A 14,436-nucleotide genomic window follows, 5' to 3' on the forward strand; every position below is an offset into this window, starting at 1 on the left:
GCAGAAGTAGAGGGCACAGATTTAAGGTCATTGGCAGAAGAACCAGAGCCAACATGAGGAAACCTTTCTTTTGCACGAGTTGCAATGATCTCAGATATACAGCCTCAAAAAGATGCTGAATGCACATTCAATAATTTCATTCAGTTTAGGCTAAATGTAGGAATAAAATTATGGGGGCTAAGGGGAAAACACAGCGAGTGGGAAAGTAAATGATCTGACCAGTCAGTTTAACCTGAGTGGCGGGGTGGGGGGGAGCTTCCAGAAATGATTATTCGGATCAAAATTAATAGTCACTTGGGCAAATACAGGCTAATTAAGGAAAGGCAGCATTGATTTGTTCAGGGTAAATCCTATTTTTAGGATCTTACCTGGTCTTATAACCCCTGAGTATCATACGGGGTGGGAACAATTAACTTCCCCACGAACCTTACAGAAGAGGGCGGGGACCTCTAAATCATGTATATATATATATGGTATATAAAGCTGGCCAGTTAGGCACCAGCAAGGCAGACCCAGTTGGGTTCTACAGTGCGATGCATATTGTAGTTATTGTAAATAAACAAAGGTTCTTTGAATTTATCGGTGTGAACTCCTTCGTAGCCTTATAAAACTGGCGACGAGGGTCAAACTGGAACACTATCAACGCTGCCTCTTGACTTGCAGAAAAGCTGTTTCTTGCGGTTTCTTGCACGCCCACTCTTGTTTCTTCGTCAAAATGAGCTGTAAGGGGGCCAACATGGTCGCAAGGTTTGGATGAACGTGCCGTAATAGTTAACATGTTTGGAGGCAAAAACAAAACGTTTTAATCAAATACACAACCACACTTACCATTCTCCGAAATGTTCTACTACCCTGGCCCACACCTGATATACACCAGTATAATCTTTATTGTCACAAGTCGGCTTCCATTAACACTGCAATGAAGTTAGTGTGAAAAGCCCCGAGTCATCACATTCCGGCGCCTGTTCGGGTACACGGAGGGAGAATTCAGAATGTCCAAATTACCTAACAGCATGTCTTTTGGGACTTGTGGGAAGAAACCGGAGCACCCGGTGGAAACCCACGCAGGCACGGGGAGAACGTGCAGACTCCGGACAGACACTGACCCAAGCCAGGAATCGAACTTGGGACCCAGGTGCTGTGAAGCAACAGTGCTAACCACTGTGCTACCGTGCCGCCCATAAAACATTAACTTCTCCCTGCGTGGTCGAACGCCAGCAGCCGCAAACCGTCGGAGGACCTCACCGAGGTTCCGTAAGTGTTCCTGGTAAATTGAACTGGTGATCAGTGTATCGTTGAGGCAGACCGTGACGCATGGTAATTCCCGCAGTCTGTTCTCCATGACACGCTGGAATGTAGCATAGCCTGCCGATACCCGGGAAGGCAGATGGGTATACTAATGCAGCCCACGGTGCGTGTTCACTGTCACGAACTTCCTAGATCCCGGGACCAAGATGGTCTGGAGGTAAGCATGGCTCATGTCAAGCTTCGTGGAGGTGCGGCCTCTGCTGAGCTTCGCATACATGGGGTGGGGTAGTGGCCTAAATGCGAAACCCAGTTGATGGCCATCTTGTAGTCACCGCAAAGGCGTCAGGTTTCAGCACAGGCACGACTGGCGCCGACCAATACTCAAACTGTCTGGGCAGGTTATGCCCAGCTGCACCAAACGATCGAGCTCAGCATCTACCTTTGCCCACAGGGTGTATGGGACCGGCCGGCCATGAAAATAGCGTAGCTATGCTGACTAGTCGATGCAGATTTTTGCCGTTGCCCCCCGGATTCTGCCCAAACCTTCCTGAAAGACATCAGAAAATTTGCTAACAGAGCCTCCGGCCCATCCGGGTGCATGCGGCAAACCCGTTGCCAGTCGAGGCGGAGGTGCTTCAACCAGTCTCACCACAGCAAGCTCGAGCCATTTCCACACACCACAACCAGGCTGACTGCTGCCCGTATTCAACGGGGATCACCGATGTACCAGCAATGGCCAATGGTTCCCCAGTATATGTGGTCAACCGGCCATCAGCGTCTGGCAAGATCAGTGTTTGGATCCCAGAGCTGATTTGGGGCCGGTTTAGCATACTGGGCTAAATCGCTGGCTTTTAAAGCAGACCATGGCAGGCCAGAAGCACGGTTCAATTCCCATACTAGTTTCCCCAAACAGGCGCCAGAATGTGGCAACTAGGGGCTTTTCACAGTAACTTCATTTGTAGCCTACTTATGACAATAAGCGATTTTCATTTCATGATGCAGTCAAATGTTTTCGACTGGCGACCAAGACAGAGGCTCCGGTTTCTAACTCCATCTGAATTGGATGGCCGTTTATATGGAGAGTGTTGGGGATTGCTGCCACCTTTGGCGCGATGCAGTTTAATTATTGGCAGCCATCAATACCCTTGTCTAAATAAGACGTTGCTCCCAGGGAGGGCGATCGAACTTGGTGGGAGGATGGGACCTCTCTTGGGCGCCTTTCAGCCAGGTCTCAATGGTCATATGCACGTTTTCCGCAATCTAGTCCCTCCGGGTTGGGAGAAAATGTCCGCCGGGCCTCACCGCGAAGGTCCAGCTCCTGCACCCCTTGTTCTGCCCTCTCGCGGGATATGACGATTTTGATGGCCCTCTGCAGGAGCAAGCGCGGTTCGGCCTCTCTTGGGTTGCAGCGTTATGCATTCCACAAACTAATCTGCCTTGCAATGCTTCTGACAAGGATGCCCCGAACTCACCAAACTCCATGAGCTTCCTCAGGCTGTCCAAAATCTCGGTCACAAACTCCCCTTATGTTTGGGCAGCCATATGAAAATGGAAATGTCGAACTATTATGGGCGGATTGGGGTTGAACTGCTCGCCCACTAACGGCACCAAAGTGGCGAAATACCGTGTATCTGGTGCGTCGGGGTAAGTGAGGCTCCTAATTCCACTGTAAGTGCCAGCTCCACAAGCCAAGAGGAGGATAACCGTCTGGTGCTCATCCCCGATAGTGGCGTTCTTTCAAAAGAAAATACTGCATTCATTCCACATACTGGAACCATCCATACCTGCATCGAAGGTTTCGAGCTTCCCCATTTGTAGCATCCTGGCTGTTGGTAAAATGGCCTCCTGAGACCTGTGCAAAGTGGGCCGAGTTCGAAGAAATTGTCGCCGCCGCCAGCTCTACTTTAGACTCATCGCCAGTGTCGGATCCGAACAGAGTGACCCCAAGGAACAAATGCGTGCAGAAAAAAAATAAAAGGTTTAATCAAATACACAGCTGCACCCTCCACTCCCCAAAGGGTTCCCCCGCCCCAGCCCACATCCAGGCCGGGGCTTTTATACCGGTCAGGCTTCCCTTGTTAAGGGAAAGCCCCGTCCCCTTTAACAGGGAAGTTGATATTCTGCCGAGGTCACGGGGAACCGAGCAGTCCATACCCCGTGACCTCTGTGCGGGTTATAGCACCACCGAACCTGGCAGGATAGGTTAAGAGAATGGTGAATAAAGTACACCGTTTCCTGGGCTATGTTACACTAAACCTGCATGAAACATTGGTGCGGCTTCAACTGGAGTATTGTGACCAGTCCTGGGCATTACACTTCAGGAAGAATGTGAAGGTATAAGAGAGGGCACATAAAAGATTGGTTCCAACGATGAAGTCATGTGGACAGTGTGTTGAATGTATAAATACTATTAATTCACCAGTATACTGTGTTACATTATACCATGCTATTAACCCTGTGGGCTCCATTTATGGGCCACTGTGTGGCTTCACCCACAGGGGGAGATGTGGAGCATGTACGGGCTCCGCCCATGGCCCCGCCCCTTATAGGAAGTATAAGAGCAGCAGACCTGCCGGGCCGCCTTCAGTATTGTACAGTCACAGGCAGGCAAAGTTGTAAGCTGATTAAAACCTTCGACTCGCATCTCCGAGTGAATTGATGGTCGCATCAGACAGGTTGGAGAAGTTACAAATTTTCTTTTCAGAGACGGTCGAGTGATTTGACAGAGATGCTCAAAATTGTGAGGTGAGGGCACAGATTTAAGGTAATTGGTGAAAATAAACAATGACGACATGAGAAAAAAGCATTATTACACACAAGAGTGGTCAGGGATTCACTGGCTGAGATGGTGGTGGTGACCTATTTCAGAGAGGTGATTGGATTGTTATCTGCAAAGGAGGAATGTGCAGGGCTATGGGGAGAAGGCACAGGAGTGCCTTCTTCTGTGCTGTAGTAATTATATTGTTCAAAGAGCATGCGCAAACATGATGGGTCGAATGGCCTGTGTTGGTGCAGTCTCCATTTATGATTCTATGATAAGTAAATGCATTGCTATTAAATTGAGCTTTTCCTTCCTCAGAATTGGATTAACTGTCAGATACCAATCTCAAAAGCTGACGAATGCCATCCAATTGTCATTGAAGAAAACCCCCAGGCTGAAGCTTGAATCAAGAAACTTTCATCACAAGTCATCAAAACAAATCTTTGCATTGGCAGACTGCCCTAATCCTGCCTGTATGTGCAAATCAGTGTTCAGAATACTTCACCTTGCCCAAGTCTTATCCACTGTAAACCGCTAGTTATTCTCAGTCCGTGTTTCCACATGGTTATGGATCAGTTCTGAAGCTGACCAGAAATGTTGGGGTGGATTTTCCCACTCCTGTGGTGGGCTGGAGATAGGTACGCTCAGAAAATAGCAGGGTGCTGCAGTGGGACGGTGGTTTATCAGGGGTGGCCTGGGAATTGGATCGGTCCCCTGTGCCATGGAGGTGCAGCCAATCTGCATACTTAAGGCCGGTTCAAGGCTATTTTGAATACTCACCAACAATTTTCTGGTAGAGCAAGGAGCACCACCCCCCACCTCCCCAATCTAATGGAGGTGGCCTTCCTGCTGCAATCCAGGGAAGCCACTGGAGTGGAATACTCCGTGCCGGTCGTAGGGGACTACATGCACAGCTGGTCGTAATTGCGACCGGGATAGATGGAACTTAGAGATTTTCCCGTTTGCATAGGTTGTCACTTTGCAATATTTCAAGTGCAGGTCTGCGAAGGCCTCCCCATGTTGGCTCACCCTAACAGTCCTCAATCTGCATTAGGAGTGCCCGTCTCTCCCAAAGGGGTTGCTGAGATTGTAGAGCTACTGAGATTTCATTCCGGATCTGATTGGGTCAGCAGCATCTAAATCTCACTTGACATCCTTGATAAAAGCAAAATACTGCAGGTGCTGGAAATCTGTAATAAAAATAGAAACTTCTGGAAAAACTCAGCAAGTGTGACAGTATCTGTGGAGAGAAAAAGAGTGTTAGCTTTTTGAATTTGTATGACTCTTATTCAGAACATCCTTAATGGCGGGGCAAGCTGCACGGTAGCACAGTGGTTAGCAGTATTGCTTCACAGCACCAAGGTCCCGGGTTCAATTCCCGGCTTGGGTCACTGTCTGTGCAGAGTCTGCACGTTCTCCCCGTGTCTGCGTGGGTTTCTTCCGGGCACTCCGGTTTCCTGAAAGACATGCTTGTTAGGTGAATTGAACATTTTGAATTCTCCCTCGGTGTACCCGAACAAGTGCCGGAGAGTGGCGACTTGGGGATTTTCACAGTAACTTCATTGCAGTGTTAATGTAAGCCTACTTGTGACAATAATAAAGATTATAAAAAACATGAGACAACCAGTTAGGAGGCTGCTTCTGGGAATATTGCAGAGTTGCATCAACTCTTGACAATTGAGGATCCACCCCCCGCCTCCCCCCACATTTGCTCCTGATGTCAAAGTTCGACCCACTAACTCTATCTTTCTCCATAGGTGCAACAGACGGCTGATTATTTCCAGAATTTTCTGTCGTATTGCAACCTATTCTGTTCTACTTAAATTCCCTTAAATATCAAGTTAATTTTAGCAATGGGTTGCATTTTGTCAAAATATAGCTTTGTTTATTCAGCTATTATTCTTATATTTGCTTAACTCTACTATTTCCATCCTGCCCACTATTCTGTCAATGGGTAAATGCTGACAGGTAAAAGAAATGATGAAAAATCTGAATAATGCAAAAGTAATTTGAACTTTTTATTTCCACTGGTTATTTGCATTCATTTTTGAGCTGTGCACTTACTGCTCAGTAAACCTGAAAAACAGAATAGATTGCCAAGTACCCAGAACCAGATGGTTTCCATCCCAGGGAACTAATAGGTGTAGATGAGAATATTGCAGATTCTCTACGACTATTCTCTCAATTCAGGAATCTATACTTCAATTTCCTCTATTTACGATAGGTAAGAGGGGATATCAGGTAATTTTAGGTCAGTGAGCCCAATATCTGTTACCAAGAAATTACTAGATTCTCCAATAAGGGCGAAGTGACTCAACATCTTGAGAGCCAGTATAGATTTGCCAAGTGAGCTGCTTGACATGTTTGTTTGCCATTTTAATGAAGGTGTTAATTTTTATTAGAGTACTAAAATTGCTGAAGTAGAGGATAAAGTGAAACAAATACTTTTAAGTGTTTACCTAATAATGCAATCAGCGATTTCTACACTTGTACCATAGAAACTGACTTGGACTTCCCTTTTGTAGCATTTGTCACATCATGAGGGTAAATTGTGATGCAACAGCTGTTTCTGTGTAAAGCTTTTAACAGGATGTGGAAATGTGTCAGTATGTGCGAAGGAGACCATTATTGCAAGAAATATTTTTAAACTAAATACTTCTACAGTCGTTACTATTCCAACCAATCTTGAATTAAAAATAGCAATTCAAGCGTTTTTTTTAAAGCGGCCTTGCAGCTTGCAGGCAGACAAATGTGCAAAGAATTCAGGAATGTATGTTATTTTAAATATTATTCTTTGAGATTTGTGAGAATGTCACATTGTATTAAAAACTTTATTTTTTCACAACCTAAACTGACCTGTGTGTGTTTTAGTTTCTTACATTAAGCAAGTAGTCATGTGGTAAATTGTCCAAAATGATATCTGATCATTTAATAAATAACATGATAGGTGATCTGAGGTATTGATTTGCATGCTGCGTGAAAAGGCTGAATATACTCACGTGCCTGATGATTTTTATTAAAGTTTTAGGGGGCAACTTTCTGATTTTGTAGTAATTGTTCCTGAGCTGTGACAGTCTGCTTTTTGAAGGAAACAAGAGATTGCCATAAATGAAATGAAAATCGCTTATTGTCACGAGTAGGCTTCAATGAAGTTACTGTGAAAAGCCCCTAGTCACCACATTCCGGCGCCTGTCCGGGGAGGCTGGTACGGGAATCAAACCGTGCTGCTGGCCTGCTTGGTCTGCTTTAAAAGCCAGCGATTTAGCCTGGTGAGCTAAACCAGCCCCTGGTATGGGGAGAGCAATCCTTTTGGCTTGAGGAGGAAAAAGAGGTTACGAAGATTTTGATAGTATAGATGGGAGGGGACTTGAGTGGAGCATAACCACTAGCATGCACTAGTTGTTCTAAATGACCTGTTTCTATGTTGTATATCAATGTAATTCTTTGCATCTTTACTAGTTAATCTTTAAGGGAAAGCATTTCATTGCAGAACCCATTTTAAATGATAGACAAACAAATGCAAGCTATTTCATCCATCACACACACTTCTAATCCTGCTTTCAGCTCCACCCATGTACGTGAAGACCGTCTGACATATAGATATGTATGGGCTGTGCTCTAGAACAGTGTTCTTCAAACTTTTTTTCCGTGGACCCATTTTTACCAACCGGCCAACCTTCAGGAGCCAACCCGGCCGATCTTCGCGACCCAAGCCGGCCGACCTGCGCGACCCATTTTCTCTTACCTTGTTTGCTGCTGACAAAAATGGAGAAAATGGTTTTGGGTCCCTTTGGCCCTCGTACACACTCCTCCAATGGAACCTGTTGGATGAAGGTGAAGCCTTCCAGTGTCGGAAAGTATGGAGTCTCCATCTGTCCAAAGTTCTGAATTTTTTTCCTGTAACAATTATCAAATAAACCCCCCCCCCAAACTTGTAAAAAAAAATAAAATGAATAAAATAAATGGAAAAAATTAGTAAAACCCCCCGAACTTATAAAAAAAAATGAAATGAATAAAATAAATGAAAAAAATAAAAATTAAATGAATAAAATAAATGAATAAATGAATAAAAACCACTACAAAACTTGTAAAACAAAAAGCTGCAACCGTTTAAAAAAAATAACGGCCACACAGCGCATACGTGCCCGAATTGCGCTGCGCACCGATCATGGGCAATGCGGGCAAATTTTTTTTAACATGTTCCCGGCCGCTTGCAGCCGGCCTTTTGAAACGCCGGCTGCTCCACGGGGATTTACGCGATCGGGAGCGCCGTGGACAACGGCTCCGCGACCCTCCCGACACCCGCTCGCGACCCACCCGCGGGTCGCGCCCCCCGATTTTGAAGAACACTGATCTAGAAGATGTGATGGCGGAGTGTAAATTATGTCAGTTATTGCTTTCACTCTGAATTTTTCTCCCCCCTCTTAAATGCTGTAGTTTTATGGGACCTATGTTGCTTTTGTTAAATATAAGAAATAAGATATTGTTTTAAGTGGGTTTAATTTAGTTTAGCTGTATAAGGAAGCGTAAAGCTATCGTCAGATTCATACTAGACAAAGGTGTTTGTGTGTGTGGGGATTTGGTCCACCCAAACTGTACTTCGATTGTGCTTAGAGAGGGTTATGACATGAAAAGTACACAAGTTAGAATAAGTATAACATTGTTGCTTAGTAGTCAGGGGCACCTTTAGGGTAGGAAGGCTTTTTGAGTTTAGTTTGAGCTGAATCTACAGCAGTTGGAGCTAGGTAATGCCAGAGGAGGCAGCCTTCACAGCTCTGCCACAAGCAGGCAACAGTAAGAAGTCTTACAACACCAGGGCCGGGATTCTCCCCTGCCTGGCGGGGGGTCCCGGCGGGATGGAGTGGCGTGAACCACTCCGGTGTTGGGCCGCCCCAAAGGTGCGGATTTCTCTGCACCTTTAGGGGCCAAGCCTTAACCTTGAGGGGCTAGGCCTGCGCCGCAGTGGTTGGTGCCCCGCCAACCGGCGGGAAAGGCCTTTGGCGCCACGCTAGCCGGCGGACGTCCGCGCAAGCGCCGGAGCGTCAGCGGCTGCTGACGTCATCCCCGCGCATGGGCAGGGGAGGGGGTCACTTCCGCGTCCGCCATTGTGAAGGCTATGGCCAACGCGGAAGGAAGAAAGTGCCCCCACGGCACAGGCCCGCCAATCGGTGGGCCCCGACCACGGGCCAGGCCACCGTGGGAGCATCCCCCGGAGCCAGATCGCCCCACGCCCCCTCCCCAGGACCCCGGAACCCGCCTGCGTCACCAGTCCCGCCGGTAAGGGAGGTGTTTTGATTCTGGCTGGCGGGATCGGCATGACAGCAGTGGGACGTCGGCCCATCGCGGGCCGGAGAATCGCCGAGGGTGGGGCCCGCCGTTAGGCGCGGCGCGATTCCCGCCCCCGCCGAATCGCTGGTGCCGGAGACTTCGGGAGACGGCGGGGGCGGGATTCACACCGCCCCCCCCCCCCCCCCGGTGATTCTCCGACCCAGCGGGGGGTCAGAGAATCCGGCCCCAGGTTAAAATCCAACAGGCTTGTTTAGAATCTAGCTTTCGGAGCACTGCTCCTTCCTCAGGTGAATGAAGAGGTGGGTTCCAGAAACATTTATATCAACAAAGTCAAAGATGCAATACGATACTTTGAATGCGAGTCTTTGCAGGTAATTAAGTCTACAGGTCCAGACAGAGCAACTGGTTAAATCACAGGTTAAAGAGGTGTGAATTGTCTCAAGCCAGGACAGTTGGTAGGATTTCGCAAGCCCAGGCCAGCTGGTGGGAGGCCAACGTAATGCGACATGAATCCCAGGTCCCGGTTGAAGCCGTACTCATGTGTGCGGAACTTGGCTGTAAGTTTCTGCTCGGCGATTCTGCGTTGTCGCGCGTCCTGAAGGCCGCCTTGGAGAACGCTTACCTGGATCCGGAGCAGAGGCTGAATGCCCTTAACTGCTGAAATATTCCCCGACTGGAAGGGAACATTCCTGCCTGGTGATTGTCCCGCGATGTCCGTTCATCCGTGGTCGCAGCGTCTGCATGGTCTCGCTAATGTACCACCCTTCGGGACATCCTTTCCTGCAGCGTATTCCACATCAGAAGCAGAGACGCCATACAATGAGTAAGGTGCACAAAAGCAATCTCCAGGGGAATTAAAAGGGTGTTAGTTCTAGAAACCAGGGAATGGAAAAGAAGCTCCAGGAATATTGAAGTAAAAATAGATCTAATTGAGATGTATAAGATGATAAAAGGCATGGATAAAGTAGACATGGAGCGGATGTCTCCTCTTGTGTGGCAATCTAAAATGGGAGGTCATAGTCTTAGAATAAGGGGCAGCAGATTTAAAACAGAGATGAGGGAAAATTACTTCTCGCAAAAGGTCGTGAATCTGTGGAATTCGCTACCCTAGAGTCCGGTAGATGCGTGGATATTGAGTAAATTTAAGGAAGAGATAAATCAGATTTTTAATTAGTAATGGGTTGAAGGATTATGGAGAACAGGCAGGAAAGTGGCGTTGAGGCAGAGATTAGATTAGCCATGATCATATCGAATGGCGGATCAGGCCCGAGGGGCTGAATTGCCTCATCCTGCTCCTAGTTCTCATGACCAGAAAATCACCCTTTGTTGGCTCACAGTTCCAGTGCAATCGTTAAAAAACTGAAGTCAGCCAAAGATGATTGTCACTTTTCACCACAAGTCAGAAGGAACAGCAGCTTTAGGGCAGTCATCAGCAGGCACAGCCCGAGATTTACCAATTAATCGATGCAAATATTTCTGGTAGAAGTGAGGACCTGGGAAAACTGAGGGCAGCAGGTTATATAGGAGACCACAGTCCAGTCTGCAGGGAGATGCAGAATAGTAAATGCAGGCCTCACCAAACCAGGAACTGCCACACAGTGCAAAAGAAGGTTCAATATTCTCACAATAGCTAATGTGAGTCAAGTCTCTGGTCGCAAAACGTATCCTCCATCAGTCATGCAGCTTCACCCATCATTCCCGCCCCCCCCACCCCCCCCTCCCCCCCACCCAGCAATCACACTTTCTCATCACCGAGTGTCAGAGAAACTTATTCTGCTAGATTTCCACCCCAGGGTTCCAAATCCCAGGGAAGGCCTCCCACTGACCATGGACACTTCAAATGTAACACTTGCTGACCCAAAGGCACCCATTACCCAAATTAAATCCTGTCCTGTTTCTCTCTTCACAAAGGCGGCCAAGCCTGCTGAGCGTTTCCAATACTTCTTAAAATTAAGGAAAGCCACGTCAGTCGAAATGCTAAAGCAGCCTCGTGGTTTCCAAATGGTCATTTGCATTTCCTTAAGAACAAAATAACAGTTATGTATTGAGAAATCCATGGACACAATTGTACGTTCCCCTACTGACGGATATGTAGGTAGCGGGGGGGGGGGGGGGGGGGGGGGGGGGACATTTCTTGATGGCCTCCTGGCCAAGGTTCCACCCACCCCGATTTCTCCACAATTTTATATTTGGCGGGAGAGGTCTCAGTTTGTTGATGTTTGATATTGATGCGGGACAGGAGAACTCCAGTCTGCACTCTCGCACCAACTCACAGCCAACACTTCAACTACACTGGGTAAAACACCACCACTCCAAACAGGGTCTGAACCTAACAGCCCACAGCACAGAGTCACAAACTTTACAATACCTTTTCAGCAGCCCAGAGCATCTCCAGAACTCTCACTACTTGGAGCCTGTCAACACCAGCACATTCACTGCTTGCAGCCTCTATCTTTGCTCCTCTTCACAATGGTTCCTCGTGGTGGTCGCAGCTTTCCAGTGACTGCTTCCCCAGTACGTAGTATGTTCATTGTGTTCCTGTGCAAGACATTATCATAGATAGACATCATCATAGAATGTACAGTGCAAAATGAGGCCATTTGGCCCATCGGGTTAGCACTGGCCCTTTGGCAAGAGCACCCTCCCCAAACCCACACCTCCACCCTATCTCCGTAACCCAACCAAACCTTTTTTTTTGGACACTGAGGGCAATTTAGCATGGCCAATCCACCTAACCTGCACATCTTTGGACTGTGGGAGGAAACCGGAGCACCCGGAGGAAACCCACGCAGACACGGGGAGAACGTGCACACTCCGCACAGACAGTGACCCAAGCCGGGAATTGAACCTGGGACCATGGAGCTGTGAAACTGTGCTAACCACTGTGCTACTGACCCCCAAGTTTATGATATGATTTGGTTAGGGACCAGTAACTTTCTCTCTCTCCTGTGTCTCTCATTGACTTTGCGTCTCTGGTTGTCTCTCGGGTGCTCTCTCTTTGGCACCTTTCGCTGTCCTCTCTCCCACTCCCCTGTCCCTTGAATCCTCACTGGTATTGCATCCTACTCTTGAATCCTGTGTTTGGGTTTTTGCATGTAGGTGCACTGGGCACTTGTCCTCAGCCCAAAGACCTTTAATCACTAGAATGCACATGCACCGGCCACTCCCAATTCACACAGATACGGTGAATCCCAGAGTTAACTGTCACTCTTTGTATTAGATTTCACCGTAATTCAATTTTTATGTTCCTTGTCTAAACTCAAATGTGCTAAGTTCCAGTTTTGAGATAATTAGTCAAAATGCCTTCTTTATGAGTCAAGAACTCATTTCTGCTCCATCAAAATTTCATTTTGTTGTTTCAAGGATATTACTGTGATGCTTTTTACGGAATAGAATCATAGAAAAGTTATAGCACAGGAGGCCATTCGGCCCATCTTGTCCATGCCAGCCCGAGGGCATCCAGGTACCCTTTCTAATCCCATCTTTGTTTTATTTATTGACGGGATGTGGGTGTCACTGGTTAGCATTTATTGCCCATCCCTCGTTGCCCTTCAGATGTGGTGGTGAGCTGCCTTCTTGAACCGCTGCAGTCCTTGAGGTGTAGATTCACCCACAGTGCTGTTAGGGAGGGAGTTCCAGGATGTTGCCCCAGTGACGGTGAAGGAATGGCCGATATATTTCCAAATCAGGGTGGTGAGTGACTTGGAGGGAAACCTCCAGGTGGTGGGGTTCCCAGGTATCTACTGCTCTTGTCCTTCTAGATGGTAGTGGTCGTGGGTTTGGAAGGTGTTGTCTAAGGAACTTTGGTGAGTTACTGCAGTGCATCTTGTAGATGGTACACACGGCTGCCACTGTTTGTCAGTGGTGCGGGGGATTGAATGTTTGTTGAAGGGGGAGCAATCAAGCGGGCTGCTTTGTCCTGGATGTGTCGAGCTGGTGTTATTTCTTCCTGCATCCGTCCATAGCCCTGTATCTTACATCACTTAAGGTGCAGATCCAGGTACTTTTCAGAAGGGTTTAAGGCAGGGGTGGGCAAACTTTTCCGTGCAAGGGCCACATTCAGAAATTCACAATTTTTAAGGGCCGCATAGTATATTAAGTAAAATAATTACTTCACCCGATTATGATTCTGGGCACCTCATATAGGACATAGAACATTACAGCACAGAACAGGCCCTTCGGCCCTCGACATTGTGCTGAGCAATGATCACCCTACGCAAGTCAACGTATCCACCCTATACCAGTAAGTAACCCAACAGCAGCCCCCCGCCCCCCCATTAACCTTAAAAAAAATTTTTTTTTTTAAATAAAAAATTTTTTTTTTTTAAATGACTTGGTGGGCCGCATAAAGACCTTTGGCAGGCCGCATGCAGCCCGCGAGCCGTAGTTTGCCCACCCCTGGTTTAAGGTCTCTGCCTCCACCACCAACTCGGGCAGCGAATTCCAGACTCCCACTACCCTCTGCGTAAAAAAATTCTTCCTCATGTCCCTTCTACACTTTCAACCACTCATCTTGAATCTATGTCTCCTGGTACTAGAATTCTCCACTAGAACAAAACAATCTTATCCTGTCCACTCTATCTCTTCCCCTCATAATTTTGTACACCTCAATTAAGTCACCCCTCAGCCTTATTTGTTCCAAGGAAAATAACCCCAACCTCTCCAATCTCTCCTCATAGCTACACCTTTCTAGCTTTTGCAACATTCTTGTAAACCTCCTCTGCACTCTCTCTAGAGCAATTACATCCTTCCTGTACAGGCATCTCCACATCATCCTTCCTGTAAAGTTGTGACCAGAACTGCAGACAACACTCCAGTCGTGGCTTCACAAGTGTTTAATACAATTTCAACATTATATCCGTACTTTTATATTTTATACCTCTGCCAATGATATGCTTCCATATGCTTTCTTTACAACCTTATCTACTTGAACTGCTGCCTTTAAGGACCTGTGTGCTAAATACACCAAGATCTCGCACTTCATCGACATCTCAATATTTTCCCATTTATTATGTACTCCCTGTAACTCTTTGACCACCCTACAAGCATGATCTCATACTTCTTTGTGTTAAATTCCATCCCTCGGCGGGTCTCCTTTCTAAGATGGCGGCCCACTCCTGGCTCCAGGTTGTCCAGTT

At 47.2% G+C, this 14,436-nt stretch overlaps 1 protein-coding gene across 1 annotated transcript in view; it reads left to right on the forward strand.

The window, feature by feature from the left end:
• Window positions 1-6,860, forward strand: part of LOC119977667 (granulocyte-macrophage colony-stimulating factor receptor subunit alpha-like) — a 65,176-nt gene extending 58,316 nt beyond the window's left edge. Inside the window, exon 11 of the mRNA XM_038818843.1 lies at window positions 4,328-6,860. Within this exon, the coding sequence (XP_038674771.1) occupies window positions 4,328-4,414 (87 nt within the window). The 3' untranslated portion in view covers window positions 4,415-6,860. The remainder of the gene's footprint in view (window positions 1-4,327) is intronic.
• Window positions 6,861-14,436: the final 7,576 nt, after the last annotated feature.

The sequence above is a fragment of the Scyliorhinus canicula genome, chromosome 14 (assembly GCF_902713615.1).
Source record: "Scyliorhinus canicula chromosome 14, sScyCan1.1, whole genome shotgun sequence".
Lineage (NCBI taxonomy): Eukaryota > Metazoa > Chordata > Chondrichthyes > Carcharhiniformes > Scyliorhinidae > Scyliorhinus > Scyliorhinus canicula.